Source organism: Chiloscyllium plagiosum, unplaced genomic scaffold (genome assembly GCF_037043375.1).
Source record: "Chiloscyllium plagiosum isolate Xiang-an unplaced genomic scaffold, Cpla_swu_hap1 HiC_scaffold_32, whole genome shotgun sequence".
Lineage (NCBI taxonomy): Eukaryota > Metazoa > Chordata > Chondrichthyes > Orectolobiformes > Hemiscylliidae > Chiloscyllium > Chiloscyllium plagiosum.
The window spans coordinates 6,035,885-6,055,012 of record NW_028270170.1 but is presented as its reverse complement, the minus strand read 5'-3'; the positions used below and the strand labels follow the sequence as shown (position 1 = coordinate 6,055,012).

Below are 19,128 nucleotides of genomic sequence, written 5' to 3'. Positions count from 1 at the left end.
GTCAGTGTGGACGTGGGCCAAAAGACCTGTTTCCATCCACACTGTCGGGATTCTATGAAAAGAGTGACCTTGCCAGCCTCATTAATGCAATTTCTGGCAGTTTATCTCATTGCTGTTTGAGATTTTGATGCGTAAAAATTTAGTACTGTAGCTAAACTATAAAAGAGCCAACTCTTACATTGGATGTAGATGCTAAGGTTAATGAAAGTATTAATAAGTGCATCTTCAACAAACTAAGATGCCACACCGCTGCCTTTCACAGTTATGAAGCACAGTGCAGTAGTGAATTAACTTGACATGCTACTGAAAAATTTCATTCTAAGCAAATTACTTGTCCTGTTGCTAGTTTCGATTCTGATGGCACAGTGCGCCATGCCCCCTGCAGACTGAATCATTATGCTGTGGTGATTTGTATTCTAATCATAGATTTTCCAAATAAACAATTAGATGTCTCCCAAAAAGCTGACAGCATTTAATTTATGCCTTTGCTGTCAGAAGATGATTTAGATTTTGTATCATTGGAAAGCTGCAATAAATAGTGATATGGTGCAAGTAATGAAGTTAGTACCATTGTTTAACCTTAATACGGTTAATCAATTATAAACACAAGTTTTAATTTGAGGTGGCACCATTCAGGAGTTGTAAATAATATAATGGAGTGGCTTTCTGAATGACCAGTATCTTGCTAAAGTAATTCTGAACATTGGGTGACCACTTAATAATCATGATCAGTGTTTGCAAAGCACTAATTTGAAGATTTCAATATTACTTTTAATTTAGGCCTGTTTTAAGGACTGTATTACTAGTGTCAGTGATCAATCCTTGAGCAAATAGTATTTAATGTGTGCACATTTAACAGTAACTTTTTGTTTTGGGGGTAAAACCTTTCAAGATTACCATTGAAGCTATGAAGAGTGATATTGATGAAGTGGCCCTACAAGGAATTGAATTTTGGTCCAATGTTTGTGATGAGGAAATGGATCTTGCTATTGAAGCTTCAGAGGTATACTTTTTAAAATATATCTTGCAATATTTTAAGCTTTTTTAAAAAAATTCAGGTCACTGGATATATCTAATTTAATTCTGTTTCTGCTTGTTGGGCTTTACTGTACATGGAGGAAAGAACCTTTGTCTCTGTGTGAGTCCCAGATTAATGCTAGAAAGCTTTACTTTTTTAAAAAAAAATTATATGGTGCCTTTCAAGTGTAAACTTTCAATATCTATTCTGACATTATTTTACTCTTGAGGTAAATAGCTCTAGTAGGGAGTTTATATATTTAAATTCAGTAGAACCATATCTTATGATGGTGCTCCATGTGTGCACCAAGTTGGCAATTAGTCTGTGATGAAAAAACATGCACCACGCTGAAATTGTTCAGTTGATGGATATATTGAAACAAAGTTGAGACTTAATTTGCCAAGTTTTGAAGAATATTTGAAGTTTAGGTTTAATGTTATGTAGTTAGTTGACCAGGTTAATCTTGGAATTCCTTTTCTAACAGTCTTGTAGGTTTCCTACATGAATTAGACTGTAGTAGTTCAAAAAAACAGTTTCCTTCATAAGGGCAGTTAGGGATGAGGACAGGATAAGGCCTTGCCAGCAAGGCCAAAATCCCCTTAATGTTTTTAAATTATTCTATTTTAATAAGTACTTTATACTTGGTCTTTATAGGCAGCAGAACAGGGAAGACCACCTGAGCACACCAGCAAATTCTATGCCAAGGGAGCACTCCAGTACTTAGTACCCATTCTTACCCAGACACTGACTAAACAGGTAAGATGACAACTTCAATGATGTTTAATTATCTTTCTATGCTGTTGTGAATTCATGATGAACAGCACAGCGTTTTTGTTACAAGTTGTTCCTGTAATATTTACTTGTTATTTCTGATGATCATGAAGCAAATTTAAGAATATGAAGTAATATTACTGGAGCTGTGGAATATTGCATTGTGCTTTCTGTTCTGAAGTACAGCTTTGTACAACTTGGTGTCCCTTTTAAGGCTAAGAGCTGTATTTACTGAATGTTAATAAGAACATGTATGAACCTTCTCAATTAGAGGTGAGGTTTTTGTCAAAACAACTGAAAATTACTTTGTAGTGCAAGCAAATTTTCTGCCTCCAAAGCTGATTTGTTAATAAGTGGATTTATAATGTCAAGACTAAAGTTCTAAGCACATGACTGCCTCAATTGTTTGTTGTAGTGTACTGTATTCATGGTAGGTGAGATATTATGCAGTTTTCATTGTTATCTAATAGATTAGGCGATTCACTTAAAGCCATAATTCTAGGTATAAGCGATGGGAGGGGCTTTTCCTGCCATACCTGTTGTACATCTATTGTGTATAGAAATTATTTCCAAGTATCATGCTTGTGATCACAGCTGAGCTCGTCTATTTGCTTCCCTTGCCTGATTGTTTAATTGCATGTCATTGCCTGTAAAATGCTTGGAGGTACTTTGAGGTTGTGAATAGTGCTGCATAAAAGTTTTTTTTTCTCCACAAGTAAAATTGAGTTCCTGCTTTGAGACTTTACGGTTCTATCTGTAGACAGGTTCTCCAGATCATCATTGGTTTCGGAACAAATTAATCTTGTACCACAAAACAGTCTGTCCCAACCTGCTAATTTTAAAATATAACTTGTTACAGTTGTATAATCATAATATAAGGACAGGTGTTTGTAGGTGGATTCATCTGACTTGAAACCTTATTACTTTGGTAACAGATAATGTATCATCCAACTCTTAGAACTTGGCATATTCGTATCCATAGATGTATCTGACTGTCAAAAATTCACCAATTAGGACTTCCTCCCCCATATAATTGAATTGAATTTGTCACGTGTACCAAGGCACAGTGGAAAGCGTTGTCTTGCAAGCAATACACGCAGATCATAGTTAAGTTGCATAGATAGTAAGTAATAAGTAATATTCATTAAAAGAAGCAATCTGTTTTGTGAAGTAGCTTCAATTAGAATTTTTAAACTGATCACTAAATAAGCCAAGGCCTCTGAACTTTACAGGGAATATACTGGGGTGAGGAGTATTGTTACTGTACTTGAATTTACAGTGTTAGGTGAGCTAAATTCTAGAAAGTTTCTAATGTATTCTAGATTTTTACTGTTCAAAACAATTTTTTGTTGATTTAAAGTGTGGTGTTAACTAGGACAAAAGTGAAATTTCAGTATCTGAACAAGTCTTTGAAATACATTTCCATATTCTTGTACCTTCTGAAGAAGCAACACCCTGCATCCCTTTCGAGTGTAACTTCTGACAGATGACCTGCTTGAATGCAGAACAAGATAGCTAAGATCAAAATATATTTAAGATTTTAAGCTTCAATGTGCGGCATGTCTAACCATAATAGTCTGTATTTTTTTAGTCCCCAGCTCCCCTGTTTCCAGTCTTCTGATTAGTATCAACAAGTTAATACCAAAATTCCCCTTTTTGTGCCCATGTTCACTGAGAAAAACCGAGTTAGCATAAAATGTTGATTTGTATATGGTCAGTTGATTCTTGACAATTGCTGGAATGCAATATCTTTATTTTAAATCGTTCACCCTTTCACTATTAGGATGAAAACGATGATGATGATGACTGGAATCCATGCAAAGCTGCTGGTGTTTGTCTCATGCTGCTGGCAACATGCTGTGAGGATGACATTGTTCCACACATACTTCCATTTATCAAGGAACATATCAAAAATCCGGACTGGAGGTACAGAGATGCAGCAGTGATGGCATTTGGCTCTATTCTGGAAGGACCTGAACCCAATCAACTGAAACCACTAGTGATACAGGTAAACATATAATCTACTGGAGTTTGTCACTGCTTATACAGCTACTAGACAATGTGTTCCAAATATTCCAACCATTCAGATGTCACTTTATGGATTTGAATAACGGTAAATGTTTTGTTGGAGCACCTCTTCAAAATGGTTATGTACTTAGGCTGTGATTTTTATATTCCTGTGCTGCTCCTTTCAGCTATGTGGCTAGGAGCTGCCTTAAAAAAAACAATGTTGATCTGAAAGATGGCTATGTTTCTAAATTACTGCTGTAGTAAACTTAGATTTTAATGCTTGGTCAGTCGTTTTCCTGACCTTTTTGATTCTTTAGAGGTGGGCAATAAATGCAAACCAAGCCACCAAAGCCACATCCCTTTATAATACGTGTAAATCAATTAGCTTGTGAAGCTTAGTTTAAATGATTTGTTTTCCCTTTTTGAAACATGGGTTGCTGACTCCTGCAAGGCATTTTGCCTTGATATGAAGTGTCCAGATAGTTAGTCATGCTTGAGATCATAGGGAATTGTAATTTTTGTATTCATGCTGAAGCTTTCAAGAATTGGGCAAATCCAAAAACGGTTAAAATAGTCTCAGACATAATTGTTTTAAGTCCCGTAATTTCACTAACGAAAACAAACTGTTGGAAAAGCTCAGCAGGTCTGGCAGCATCTATGAAGAGAAATCAGTTAACATTTTGGGTCTGGTGATACTTTCTCAGATCTGGTCATTTCACTGTAGGCTTAATGATGTGTTGTCTATCATTGTGACTATTTTAGTAGTTATCATTGTTTCTAAACGAATTTCTAATTGCAGGCAATGCCTACATTGATAGACCTAATGAAGGATCCTAGTGTAGTGGTTAGGGATACTACAGCTTGGACAGTGGGTCGAATCTGTGAGTTGCTTCCTGAGGCTGCCATCAATGACATGTACTTGACTCCTCTGCTGCAATGTCTCATTGAAGGTCTGGGAGCTGAACCTAGAGTGGCTTCAAATGTTTGTTGGGTAAGTTGTTTGTTGCAATTACAGCAACCTGGAATTTTTAAACTTCTGTTTGTTCTTAACCTATACTGATGTGATTTATTAAAATAGAAATTCTAATCAAGCAATGAGTTGACAATGCCTTTAGATTCTTTAATGACTTTAGTTACCTCTGACTCACTACTTGGTGCCTTTGTTGTCAAATCTGCAAAAAATAAATGTCCTCCAAGTGATAAAAAGGGGGACATGAAGCTTTTTAAATTGATTTTGCTTTCTAATGCCACTGTACATTTTGAACTAATGTGTATAAAAAGTTTTAAAATATTTACAAATAAATATTTACAAATACTTTTAAGAAATTCAGGCAGTTATACTAAATTTTTTGAGTATTTAAATTAGAAGTGGAGCACTTTTGGCTGGGAGCTGAAGAGCTGTCACATTTGGCAGTAAGTTTAAATGTTAACCATGAGGGATTATTGAAACATCTGACAGATAGTGGGGACTTTGTGACCTGATAACCTTTTGGGCATATGAGAAGGAAAAGTATGGCTTGCTAGGGCATAAGTTTCAAGTAAAATATCTTGATTATCTTATTACCTACCAGAAAGTAGTCCATACTGGTCATAGGTCCATCAGTCATATTGGAGTTCCACCGCCAACCTAGTGATGCCCTGCTTGATGTGTGGTAATTCTTTTTAAGAGGATCCCAAGTTCTGCACCTGAACAGAGTCCTGAAGCAAAATCCAGTTGCAAATTTGTAATAGTTTGTAATTTCTTCAAGGAAAAATACATTAGAGGTTAAAACCTCTGCTCTGGTGCCTTGTAATCCTAAAGGGTGCAGTCCAAGATTATGAATACTGCATGGCCACTGGATCTGATATAGGGGTACATAGTGCTGATGATCTAAAAACCAGACAGGACCCCTTCTAAATATATTAAGAAAGTAGCCTTGACCCAACGTTTGGAAGGTGTTGTGTTGCAGATGCAATTCGATTGGTCAAACTACTCAACAATAAGCAAAACATTTTATTCCAAAACTACAGTTAAAACAAAGCGAAACTTGGAATAACAGCTCTGTTGCAGTACATAAAGAATAATTATTTTACTACTAAAAACAGTAACTGTTCCAAAATAGTAATATCCCATAAACACACCCTTGGCAAAAGGCAAATTCAGAAAACAGATTCATGTGCAACTCCTGTAGCAGGCAGACAATCCCCATCTTTTGGCTGTAACGAAGAAAGGAGGAAAATAGCTTTCACTTCTTCCAGCCCCCAACAGTAACTTCTGAAAGTGAAACTAAAAACCCTGGTTCTGTGGGAGTTCTATTGCTGCTGTTTTTATTGTTCCAAAGTCTGTCTTTTCTTTGTTTTAAAAAAAAAAGACCTCACAAGCTGTTTGCTTTCTTACAGACTGCATACTACCTCTTGTTTAATATCTCTCTAAAATCTAGGACAAAATAACCTTAAAGTCACAGCATCATCACATGGCTATTTTAAATAGATGGTCAGTACTTGGGAGAGGGGTGAGAAGCAGCAATCCTTTAAATGTTTTTTCCAATTGTGCGTGCCTCTGAGGTCCATGTGTAGCAGTGACTTCCAGAATTGGCAGAACTAGCATGCCAATTGGTGCAGAACCTCAGTAACCATGCACTTAAGGGACCACTTATGTGAATATGGAATTTGGGGTTTAGGTGAGAAATGTTAATGACTGAACTGGAACTTAATGCCATGAGCACTTCTATCTCTCTGCCTGTAGTTCTTCTTTGTACTGATCTCTATAATCTTCTCTGCTTCTGTGTTTCATTTGGTAAAATTAACTAGACTGTCACAATTGTAGCAATTAAATTGTAAATCCTAATTATACTTAAAAATGCTAAGTATGCTATCACTATTTTTGCAGGCATTCTCAAGTTTAGCAGAAGCTGCTTATGAAGCTGCAGATGTGGCAGATGATCAGGAAGAACCTGCAACATATTGCTTGTCGTCATCGTTTGAATTGATAGTTCAGAAGCTATTAGAAACTACTGACCGGTAGGAGAAGTACCTTGCACCTTTGCTTGATGTATGTCGGCTCTTGCCAATCTAGGCATCTGCTATTAAATTAAACTTGTAACTTGTTTGCAATTTCTTTTATCACTGAACTATATTTCATTAGAACAGCATTTGGTTCATTTGCCACAAATATTCACTTCTCATTCTTAATATGTAGCTGCTCATAGCTCATAGTTTGCAGTTGTCGTTTGACAACTGAGATACCCATTTGTCTTCACAGTCAAATATCGTGCAACTAAATGAGTCATTTTTGGTTGGGTTGTTGAATCATGCAATATCTTAGTGCTGTGGTTAAAAGTTCTGAAGATGTAGATTTGATGTAGTTGAATAAAATGTCTTTTTAGGCCTGATGGGCATCAAAATAACTTGCGGAGTGCTGCATATGAGGCACTGATGGAGATAGTCAAGAACAGCGCCAAGGACTGCTATCCAGCAGTGCAGAAAACAACTCTGGTCATCATGGAAAGGCTACAACAAGTGTTGCAAATGGAGGTATGTAGATTATGTATGTGATGGGTACCTGGTATTTAATATTCTGTTTTTTGGTTTTAAATAGCCATTCTGACTCAAATGTGAATGTGGAAATATTGAAAGTATTTCAGTGGAGTATGTAAGTGGATTGACTATGCAAACTCTTTGACAGTCACACTTGTGATCAGTTTGTTTAGTTTTATTTCTTTGCTACGGGCAGCAAATGTTTTCCTACAATATAACAATTATCAGTGCAACCCAAGTGTCAGTATGCTAACTGAATGCCCAAACTGGATACGCCTTTTGGTAAATTTAATCTGTCCAAACTAGTAAAATTGGTTAAATTCTTTGGAAAAAGTGCCTTTGTGTTTGAGCTACTTGGGGCACCAGTGTGTACTTTGCAGTTGAGATGTTGCCATGAAGTGATGTAGCATTAATGTAGATAGAAAGTATGCATTGAAATGGAGAAGTGATTAAATACAGGATATAGTGGAGTTCAGCATTTGGCCTACACATTTACTGATCACTTCAGTAATAACTCTGCTTTTCCTCTATGGCAAATAAGCAGCAAAAAGATATGAAAAGTGACAGACGTGAAAAGACTACCAGTTCCTTGCAGTCATGATGCAACAAAACGTTTTCATCCATTCCCTTTTATCAGCAGCAACTTAGTCTGAAAGAGACAATTAAAAGGAACAAAAATTTTAGATCAGTTCAGAAAATAGCAAAATTCCTTCAGATCAAAAGATGTTACATTGTATATCTTGTTTCCAGCTGCCACAATGGTCCATGTACCACCTTTATATACTGTTATTTTCATGAAAGTTGTGGAAATCCCTTCAAATGTTTTCCTTGTTCCATCTAGTCTCACATTCAAAGTACCTCAGACAGAATTCAGTACAATGATCTTCAGTCTCTGCTGTGTGCTACCCTACAGGTAGGTAATTTTTTTTCTCTTATCTTTTATGTTCTGGTGAGAGCTTGATTTTTGTGCTGGATAGTGCTACTCTGTTCTGTTTTGTCAGGCTCCCTGTGCGTTTTATTAGCATGTTTTCATTACTTGCAAGGTGCCCCCTGCTTTCTAGTTTAAAGCTATTTTACTGCTGCAGGCTAAAAACATATGAAAAATAGTAGAGCTTTTAAGTAGAATATCCATGTCCATTAATTGAGGCAGTTATTGAGTTGGATTTATGTGATGTTTTCTTGCATAGAATGTCTGACAAGCTCATGCACTATACAGAAATAGTGATTATGAATGAATCTGAATGTGTTTAGGTTTTCATAACAAATTTATAGATTTACTACAAAAAATTGGTCTTGCCCTTAGAATGTATTGCGGAAGGTGCAGCATCAGGATGCACTACAGATTTCTGATGTGGTGATGGCATCACTGCTAAGGATGTTCCAGAGCACTGCTGGCTCCGGAGGTGTGCAGGAAGATGCCCTCATGGCTGTCAGCACTCTAGTTGAAGGTATGCTTCATCATTTAAGAGTGCAGTGGAAGAACTGTACAAATGTGAAGTGTAGTTTCATTTTAATATTCTATTATTTGGGAAGTGCCTAACCCACCTTCTTCCCAAGACCAATTATTCTTGATATTTTTGCTTTTCCATCAAGATTAACATTGGAACAAAAATTTCAATTGGTTTCAATCAAGGAATGGGTGATCAAAATTAATCTGATTTAAATTCTATCCTTCCTGTGCAGAATTGAATTTTTGAGTTCTCAAATTAGTGACAACCAAACTCTGGGCAGAAGGTGGCTCAATGGTTAGCACTGCCTCACAGCACCAGGGATCCATGTTCAATTCTACCTTCTGGCGACCTTGAGTTTGCATGTTCTCCCCATTATTGCATGGGTTTCTTTGGGTGCTCCTGTTTCCTCCCACAGTTCAAAGATGAGACTAGGTGGATTGAGCATGCTAAATTCCTCATACACTCCAGGGTTGTAGATTAGCCATGGGGAATGCAGGTTACAGGGATAGAGTAGGGGTGGGTCTGGGTGGGATGCTTTTTGAAGGGTTGGTGCTCGCCCAATGTTACAAATGGCCTGCTTCCACACTGGGATTCTACCATTAAAAGTATGAACAGTTGTATTGTTATCTTTCAAAGATCAACAACTTATAATAGTACTGTGGGCTTAATTCAACTTAGTTTGCATCCCTCCTTGAAATGGGTCGTTTTTAATACTTTAAGTGCAAACTTTGCACTGTGTGTACCCTTGAATAATTGGATCACTTACATCAAAATGAATGAGTTGATTCTATATCCCACAAATAGAAATTGAGTCCCTAAATGATTGAATTGTGTTGAAATTTAAATATCCATTAAGTAATTTGCTAATTCATATATGTAGGAAGATATCTGGAATGTACTAAGCCTTATTTAATAAGTCCATTCAGTTACATACTAAATTATCATCACTGAATCACTATCTGTATACTTGGGATTACCATTAATCAGAAATTGGAGCACCGTATAAATGGAGTGGCTAGGAACCCTGCTGTTACTAACTCAGCTCCTGGCTTGCCAATTTAGGAGTGAGTGTACTTCTCACTTGCCTGGGTGAGGGCAGATCCAACAACCCTTGAAGTTTGGCACCATTTAGAACAATGCAGTCTGCTGGATTTGGCACTGCATACACAACTCCCACCCACCACACACTTACCCTCAGGCAGAGCAATGTGCACCACCTACAAGATGCAGTGCAGAAATTCACAACTCCTTACACAGTACCTTCCAAGCCTATAACCATTCCCAGATAGAAGGGAAAGGGCAGATATCATAAAACATGGAATTCCTACAATATAGAAGCAGATCATTTGGCCCATCCAGTCTACACTGATCGATCCTCCAAAGAGCGACCCACACTCTACTCCTTTTTTGCCCCATTCCCCCTGTGACCCTACATTTGCTGTGGCTAATCCACTTAGCACATTCCTGGACACTGGATAATCGAGCATTGTCAGTCCATCTAACCAACACATCTCTAAACTGTGGAGGAAACCGGAGCACCCGGGGGAAGTCTACACCGATGATGGGGAGAATCTGCAAAATCTACATAGTCACCAGAGGATAGGGTTTGATCCGGGACCCTGGCGCTGACAGGTAGCAGTGCTAATCAGTGTGCCATCATCACTGTGGGAATACCACCAAATTGCTCCTCCTCCTCACATGGAAATGTACTGCTGTCCCTTCAGTGTTGTGGGATCAAAATCCAGGAGCTCCTTCCCCAAACTTTAAAATTAGCTATTACTAGCTACCGGAGTCTGCTATTGATCCATTTTAGTATGGATGAATAACTGGTGTGTTGAGTTGTGCAAGATTAAAATGCTGTTGCTTTAATTATCCAGTTTACATTTTTGAGCAACTAATTTTCTTCCTTACACTTAGAAAATGATGAGTATCAATCTCCTTTTTCTATAGTACTAGGTTCAGAGTTTTTGAAGTACATGGATGCCTTCAAACCCTATCTAGGGATTGGACTAAAGAATTATGCAGAATATCAGGTAAGAATGCCTTTTTTTTTTGCGGATGGGTGGGAAGTGGGAGGAGATCCTGATGGTAGGTTTACTAGGTAATTTCCATCTGCTCTGAAACACTTGCAGACGAGGCATCATCTAAGTAGGCTTTTAATCTTTACTTTCTGTATCTTTCCCTTCCTATTCAACATCCTTTCCCCCAAAACATGCCCCAACTACTTGTCTTTACCTGATCTTGAATGTAATTTTTTAAAATGATCTTCTGTTGTACCTTTTCACATTCTTGCAATACTTCACAAGGCATGAATTAGTTGTGAAGTGGAGTCACTATTCTGCAGCAATCCCAAGTGCCTACTTTTTCTCCTTTTTTAGCCTCAGATGATGGAAGAAGAAACCAAAATACAATCTGGAACATTCAAAAGCTCCCAGTGCAGCCATTAAGGATAAATAATCCACCTTTTTTTTTGGTTATGCTGAATGGTGACAAAATAGCAAAACTTGTTTGTTTAGATCAAATGTCCACTAGCACAGGCAGAGGGAATCTCTTGACGATGTACTTCAGTCTATCATACAGTTTCTTTGAAGCTCAACCTGGCCCACAACATTTTTGCTATTTTAAAGGCATGATATAAATGTGGATTAATAGTTTAGTTTATTTGCCGAGTACTTTGGTCAGACCACATTTGGAGTATTGTGCGCAATTTTCGACGCTATATCTCAGTAAGAATGTGCTGGCCCAGGAGCATATTCAGAGGTGGTTCACGAGAATGGTCCCAGGAATGATAAGCTTAACGTATGGGGAACATTTCAGGATTCTGGGCTGATACTCGATGGAGATTAGAAGGATAAGGGGAGTATGAATTGAAAAATAAAAAATACTGAATGGCCTGGACAGAGTAGATGTTGGGAAGATGCTTCCATTGGTAGCAAAGGCTAGGACCTAAAGGTGCGTCTTTAGAGTGAAGGGAAGAAGTTTTCGGACAGAGATAAGGAGAAACTACTTCAGCCGGAGAGTGGTGAAATCTATGGAATTCATTGCCACAGAAGGCTAGGGAGGCCAGGTGACTGAATATACCTAAGACTGAGGTGTTCTTGAGAATCTAGGGTTGTGAGGAGAAAATGGGAGAATGGAGTTGAGAAGTTTTATCAGCTATGATTAAATGACAGTAGACTTGGTGAGCTGAATGGCCCAATTTCTGCTCCTATGTGTTATGGTCTAAGATGGTTTAATGAATAAGAGACCCAAGGAACCTGCAATATTTTTCAGAACTTTTCAGTAACTTGACAATTAACTATCGGCTTGTAATTACTTTGAGAACATAGCATGAGCAATCTCTGCATCTTTTTCAGGAGCAAATTAAAGTCAGTAACGCTGGTGCTCACTTAGTTTTGTGTGATAGAGAAAAATAGTTGTATATGGCTTATTTATCGGCACATATTTCACATTGCCTAGGCTTTAACCTGTGCATTGATTGATGAAATGGATCAAATTAGAATTTTCTTTCAGTGGAAATTAGCTTGGTGAGGCTTGATACCAAATAGAATTGCAACCTTTGGTGCTAAGATTTTATATGGGAAATTTGTATGGGTGAAGTTCCATTCTTGTAATACCGCAGAGAAGTACCATCACTGACTGGGATATTGGGCTAGCTATAATTATTAAATATAACCTGGTTTGTCAAAGTTGGCCTACTATTTTAAATACTAATGTTTTTGAAGGTGTGTCTTGCGGCAGTGGGCCTAGTTGGAGACCTGTGCAGAGCCCTTCAATCTAATATGCTACCTTTCTGTGACGAAATGATGCAACTTTTGCTAGAGAATCTGGGGGTAAGTTGGCATCTAAAATATCAGATTTAATTTCTTGATTAACATCTAGAAAGCTTTGTGTTTGTTCAAACTACTATGACTTAATTATAAATTTTCAATTTATGCTGAAGTGGTGATTGAGACAATTTGCTTTATTGATTAAAGGTTTTCCTGAAGTACAGCAAATGCTTTATTTGCTGGTACATTTGGAATTGGGAGTGTCAGTTGATCAAGTGTTTGGGTTGATTACATGGACCTCCTTCAATGTAAAAAGACTATACAAAGTAATAGCATAATACAGGGGATATACGCACTACTGTTATACTTCATTTGCAACATAAATCACTTAATGCAATGTTTCCTTAAATAAAACCAAACTTTTTCACTCCCCCTCAACTGACTATTCAGACATTGCGGAGATTGTGATAATACAATAAACTTCCAGTGTTGTATCACTTTTGCCGGTTCATGTGGCACTGGTTAAAACAAAATTTGCTGTATGTTTGTATTATCTAAAATTGGGTTCTAGCTATTGTAGGATTTTTAAATATTTTCTTAGAACATTGGATGTAATTTCCTTTTCTTTCAGAATGAAAACGTCCATCGATCTGTTAAGCCACAGATTCTGTCTGTGTTTGGGGATATTGCCCTTGCTATTGCAGGAGAATTTAAGAAGTATCTAGATATTGTCCTGGATACCCTCCAACAGGCATCACAAGCTCAAGTAGACAAAGTAAGTCCAACTCAAAGCATTTAAACCCCACTGCAACACAATTTGACTTCTCGTTTGAAAAAGTGTAGTTAACTTGATAATATGATGAACTAATTCATATCTTTATAATTTTTATTATCGTGACCTTGTACACCAGATAAATTCTGTTTTATATAATTGTAGACCATCAGTAAATTAAGCAAGTTTTTTAATTGCGAAGACTTGGTTTCTTACACTTGATTTTTATAAAGATCCTGTTTAATAAATTTAGGTTGTACCTGAACTATGCATGTATTTGCACTTCAGTCAGCTGTGCTAAGGTTCTTACTTATTTTTAGACAGATTATGATATGGTGGATTACCTGAACGAACTAAGAGAAGGTTGTTTGGAGGCATATACTGGTATTATTCAAGGTCTGAAGGGTGACCAAGAGAATGTGCATCGTAAGTTTAATTGTTCAAAGATAATGAATCTAATTTTTGAAATTTGGATGTAGTTAGTTTTAAAACTACTTGCATTTGCTTCTGCAGCTGATGTGATGTTGGTGCAACCAAGAGTAGAATTCATTCTCTCTTTTATCGATCACATTGCACGAGATGAAGATCACACAGATGGGGTAGTTGCCTGTGCTGCTGGACTGATAGGGTAAGCGTCTTTAGATAAGGGAAATGATTTTTTTTTTACAGCTGTTAATGAGAGGTCACCCATTTACAACTTCAGTAGTTTTCCACTTTTTCAACACTGGCACAGTGGTTAGCGCTGCTGCCTCACAGCACCAGGGACCTGGGTTTGATTCCAGACTCAGGTGAGTGTGAAGTTTGCACATTCTCTCTGCATGGATTTCTGCTGGGTGCTCAGTTTTCCTCCCACAGTTCAAAGATATGCAGGTCATGTGGATTGGCTGTGCGAAATTACCCAGTAATTTCCAGGGATGTGTAGGCTAGATGGACTAGCCATGGGAAATGTGGGGTTATAGGGATAGTGTGAGGGCTATTGTAGGATTCTGATTCTAATATGCTTTCCAAGTAAGTAAATGCATGGCCTTGTTCATACATTCTTTCTGGAGGTGTGTATATTCTCTAGAAATTCAAAACTGATTATGTGCGAGGCCAGGGAGTTTATTTTTAAAGACCTGTTCATTTTATGATTCTTGAATTGTTTTTCAGAGACTTGTGTACAGCATTTGGGAAGGATGTACTGAAATTAGTTGAAGCCAGGCCTATGATTCATGAATTATTGACTGAAGGAAGACGATCAAAAACGAACAAAACTAAAACTTTGGCAACATGGGCTACTAAAGAGCTTCGAAAACTGAAAAATCAAGCTTGGTAAGACATCTGTGTTGCCTAGGATGCTTATTATACTGGTTATCTTCAGTGGCTTTGTTCTTGTTTTTATAACAAGTTTTAAAATAAGTAAACTTAATGGGCAATTTTTTGAATTCTATGCATTTTGCACTCGTTTAACTAGATTTTTAAAAAAATTTTAATGGCCCATTCTCTAATTATGATCCCACTGAGAAGGGAGAACAAAGTGTTTTTAAAATTTTAAATCTGGAAGTATGTGTTAACACCAGAGACCACATTGAGACTCTATTCCTTTGTTTATTTTCCCCATTGTATTTAAAAGTCAGGTGACATATTTGGAAATCCAAAATGCAGTTCAGAGGAGAACTAACCACATTAACACTGGGAAGGAAAAGGAATTGACTTCTGGCTAGTTTTTATTCTCTCCTGGAGTACAGTGATTTTGGATAGAGTTAACAATCTTGGGCAGGTCTCAACTTTATAAAAGCCTTTATTGAGAACACTTGTGCTCCTGGAGGAGAATTTATTAGATGGAGATGATGTGGAGGTTCGAGGTCATGTGAAGTCAAGATTGTTGAATGAAGGGCTGGGGGCTTCTGAAGCATTTTCACATGGTAAATCTTGTGGAAACAGTTTATTTGGAAGCATTTAAAGGAATCCTTCACTGATTTCAGGGCATCAGTGAGGAATTTTGATGGCGACACAGTGGTTAGCACTGCTACCTCAGCGCCAGTGACCTGGGTTCAATTCCCGCCTCAGGCAACTTTGTGGAGTTTGCACATTCTCCCTGTGTTTGCAAGGGTTTCCTCCCACAGTCCAAAAATGTGCAGGTTAGGTGAATTGGCCATACTAAATTGCCCGTAGTGTTAGATGAAGGGGTAAGTGTAGGTGAATGGGTCTGGGTGGGTTGCTCTTCGGAGGGTCGGTGTGGGCTTGTTGGGTTGAAGGGCCTGTTTCCACATTGTAAGTAATGAATCTAGTAATGAGTCTATTCCTTTAAATCCATAACACTATCTCACTAAAATTTCCTGAAGAAGGGCCTGTGCCCGAAACGTCAAATCTCCTGTTCCCTGGATGCTGCCTGACCTGCTGTGCTGTTCCAGCAATAAAGTTTCAACTTTGATCTCCAGCATCTGCAGACCTCACTTTCTCCATGAATCTAGTAATCTAAAGTCCAGACCCTCCTGAAGTTTTTTCATTCATTTGTCCACAATTATTTTCTTTACCGTGTATTATTGTTGACTGTCAATGTAGTTGCCAAATCTTCAAAACATAATACAGAAATGCTCTTTCCTTGATCCTATTCCTTTAAATCCATAACACTATCTCACTAAAATTTCTTGCCAAGAACAGACTCCCTATCATCTACAAGTGTACTTTGCTAACTTGTGCAGATCTATTTTGAATTTATTGCACTCCCATTCCTTATTCCTGCCTGCAAAACATGTATCATTTACCATGTTCAGGTTATTCTGTGCTTCATTGACTTAAGTTTATTTCACTAATGAAGTTGTTGATTCCAGCTGTTTTAATAACGAATAATTGCAACAAATTCCTTAAATTGTCCTGATCATTTCTACTCCATTTAGGTGACATTTTAGTCAATCCATTTCCCTCACAAGGACAAATAGTCAGGATGGTAGGGTAACTTTGTTCGTATAAGTTGAAATGTGTTAGCAAGAAATGACCTTGGATCCTGATAATGTACAATCTGAATGGATAGAATTTCAAACATTACATGAAGATACGTCTGGGATTAGACAACGCACCCTTCCAAACAGCAGCTCTAATGTACAACACAAAATAAATCAGGAGATAATGGCATGCCTGAAGAAAAGGCAGTTCATTAATCATGGACAACTTTAATGTTGATCGGAGACCATTAAATGGGCAGAAGTGGCCACGAGGAAGATATTGTATTTGGACTGTTTCCTGAAAGTGTTCTGGATCCAACTGTAGATCAGGCTAAAATGAAAAGAAAAATGCAATGCTAGAAATCTGAAACCTAAACAAAGAGGAGAAATGTAGGTCTGGCAACATTGATGGAGAGCAAGGAGAAAGTGAGGACTGCAAATGCTGGAGATCAGTCAAAAAGTATGGTGCCGGAAAAGCACAGGTCAGGCAGCATCCGAGGAGCAGGAGAGTCAACATTTCAAGCATAAGCCCTTCAGGAATGCAGGGTGGGGAGCTGAAGAGGGCTAAGAGATAAATGGAGGGTGGTGGGGCTGGGGGAGGGTAGCATGGAAGGTGATAATTAGATTGAGGGGCGGGTGATGGTGATAGGTCAGAGCAGAGGGTGGAACAGATAGATGGGCAGGAAGATGGACCAGTAGGACCGTTCAAGAGGACAGTGCTGAGTTGGAAGGTTGGATCTGGAATAAGGTGTGGGCCGGCAAGATGAGGAAACTGTGAAATGGACTGATTCCAAGGCAGAAGATGAAGTGTCCTTCCTCCAGGTGTTAGGTGGGTTGGATTTCGCAGTGGAGGCAACCCGGGACTTGCACGTCTATGAAGTGGTCGGCCACAGGGCATTGGGGGTTTTGGGTGCATGTGTCCCAGAGATGTTCTCTGAGCTGTTCTGCAAGTTGGCATCCAGTCTCCACAATGTAGAGGAGACCACATCGAGAGCAGCAGCGGATACATAGGTGAGGTGTTTAGATGTGCAGGAAAATCTCTGCCAGGTGTGGAATGATCCTGTTGGGCCTTACATGGAGGTGAGGGGAGGTTCCGGTGCAGGTTTTGTGCCTCTTGCAGTGGCAAGGAAGGGTGCCAGGAGTGGAGGGTGGGTTGGTGGTGGCATGGACCTAATGAAGGGGTCACAGAGGGAATGGTCTCTGTGGAATGCTGATTGGGGAGGGAAACGGATCTGACTCTAGTTGGTGGAAATGGCAGAGGATGGTTGTGTCCAGAAATTGGTGGGGTTTCTATTCTTGTTGAGGGGTGGGGTTCAAGGGCAGAGGTGCACATGAACTGGAGATGATGTGCTGGAGGGCATCCGCTCTGACATATCACCTTCTTCCCCCCCCCCCCCCCCCCCCCACCCCCCACCTTCATCTCTCTATCGCCCTCCAAGCAACCTTCCTGCCCTACCCCCCCCCACACACACACACACTTCCATAAAATCCCTGAGGAAGGACTTATGCCTGAAACGTTGACTCTTCAGCTTTTTGGCTGCTTTTTCAGCGCCACGCTTTTTCTCTTTATGGAGGGAAAGCAGAATTAACCTTTTGTCTGGTGACTTTTTAGAACTCTGGAAAATACAGGTACTGCCAGACTTGAATTTTACAGCTATTTTTCTATTCTCTTTTATGGCTCAGACTATTTTTGATCCAGTAATGTGTAATCTAATGTAAAATAAACAGGTTTAAAGTCCACTAGAGAACAGTGACTGTAATATAGAATTATGCATTTAGTTTAAGAAACGTGTCAAACAACTGAGGATATTTATATGGCAATGAGGGCTTAGGTGGACCGGGAAAGGAGTTTAGCAGAAAAAATGGTTGAACAACCGATCACCTTTTAAAACCTTACTAGAAAAATTGAAAGTACTAGGGAAACTAATGGGACTAAAGGCTGACAAGTTCTCCAGATCTGATAGGTTGCATCCTTTTGATTTTAAAGGAAGTAGCTCAAGCAATAGTGGAAGCACTGGTAGTAATCTTGCCAGAATTCTTAGATTCTGGAAAAGTCTCAGGTTTGGGAAAGTGTTTGTTGAAAAAGGGATGGAGCCAACAAAAAGTGACTAGGGTAGTTAACTTTAACATGTCATTGAGAAAATATTGCATTTATTAGAAAGCAGTTAAGGATTATCAGATCAGTTACTATCTCATCGAATGGCAAAGCAGACTTGATGGGCAGAATGGCTGCCTTATGGTACACATGAATCTACTGTCTCAATACTGCACAATTGAGAGACTAGGTAGCCAATAAATTTTTGCTAAACTGAAAATGCTTGTGACCAATACAATGCCCCTTTTTTTATGATCTTTATCCACCATATCCTTTCTCTGCGTCCTCCATTTCAGTTTAATTTTGAATACACTGGAGTTTGGGGCATTTCACTGTTTAGTGGTACTTTGATTTACACCTAAAATTGCACCCTAAGCATTTCTGGAGTTTGTTTGCTTATTGCAAATCCCAAATTAAAATTATCAGTAGCATTTCTGTCCTGATTTCTGTTAACTACAGTTCTCCTTCTGTAATGTCACCTACTGCCAGTATGTAGCAGGTCTCACCAATTAGCATTGTGCCCTCCCTTTTCTTGTCATATGTCAATTTGACCTTTTGTTATGAATGTTGCTGGGAAGGAAAGTTTTTTTTTTGTCGGAATTGAGCATTTGATATTTGTTCTAGTGTATGTTTATTCACAAATTTTAACTCCAGTCGAAACTAGAAGGCCATACTTTATATTTTGGAATAGTCCAAAATTTGTGTGCACAGATTGGGAAATTTCAAAATCCAATTTATGCGGTGTTGCATATAATCTGCTGAATTATGTAAACTTCCATAGTATGATCTTCCACCTTTCCA

General features: G+C 38.4%; 1 protein-coding gene across 1 annotated transcript in view; it reads left to right on the top strand.

Annotated features, from left to right (window-relative positions):
* kpnb1 (karyopherin (importin) beta 1) overlaps positions 1-19,128 on the top strand; it is a 42,764-nt gene that overhangs the window by 17,991 nt on the left and 5,645 nt on the right. Inside the window, exons 8-21 of the mRNA XM_043674807.2 lie at positions 893-1,003; positions 1,673-1,774; positions 3,573-3,797; positions 4,599-4,790; positions 6,669-6,799; positions 7,165-7,312; positions 8,157-8,228; positions 8,619-8,763; positions 10,717-10,799; positions 12,492-12,599; positions 13,168-13,311; positions 13,629-13,734; positions 13,822-13,936; positions 14,458-14,619. Coding sequence (XP_043530742.1) covers positions 893-1,003; positions 1,673-1,774; positions 3,573-3,797; positions 4,599-4,790; positions 6,669-6,799; positions 7,165-7,312; positions 8,157-8,228; positions 8,619-8,763; positions 10,717-10,799; positions 12,492-12,599; positions 13,168-13,311; positions 13,629-13,734; positions 13,822-13,936; positions 14,458-14,619 — 1,844 coding nt within the window. The remainder of the gene's footprint in view (positions 1-892; positions 1,004-1,672; positions 1,775-3,572; positions 3,798-4,598; positions 4,791-6,668; positions 6,800-7,164; positions 7,313-8,156; positions 8,229-8,618; positions 8,764-10,716; positions 10,800-12,491; positions 12,600-13,167; positions 13,312-13,628; positions 13,735-13,821; positions 13,937-14,457; positions 14,620-19,128) is intronic.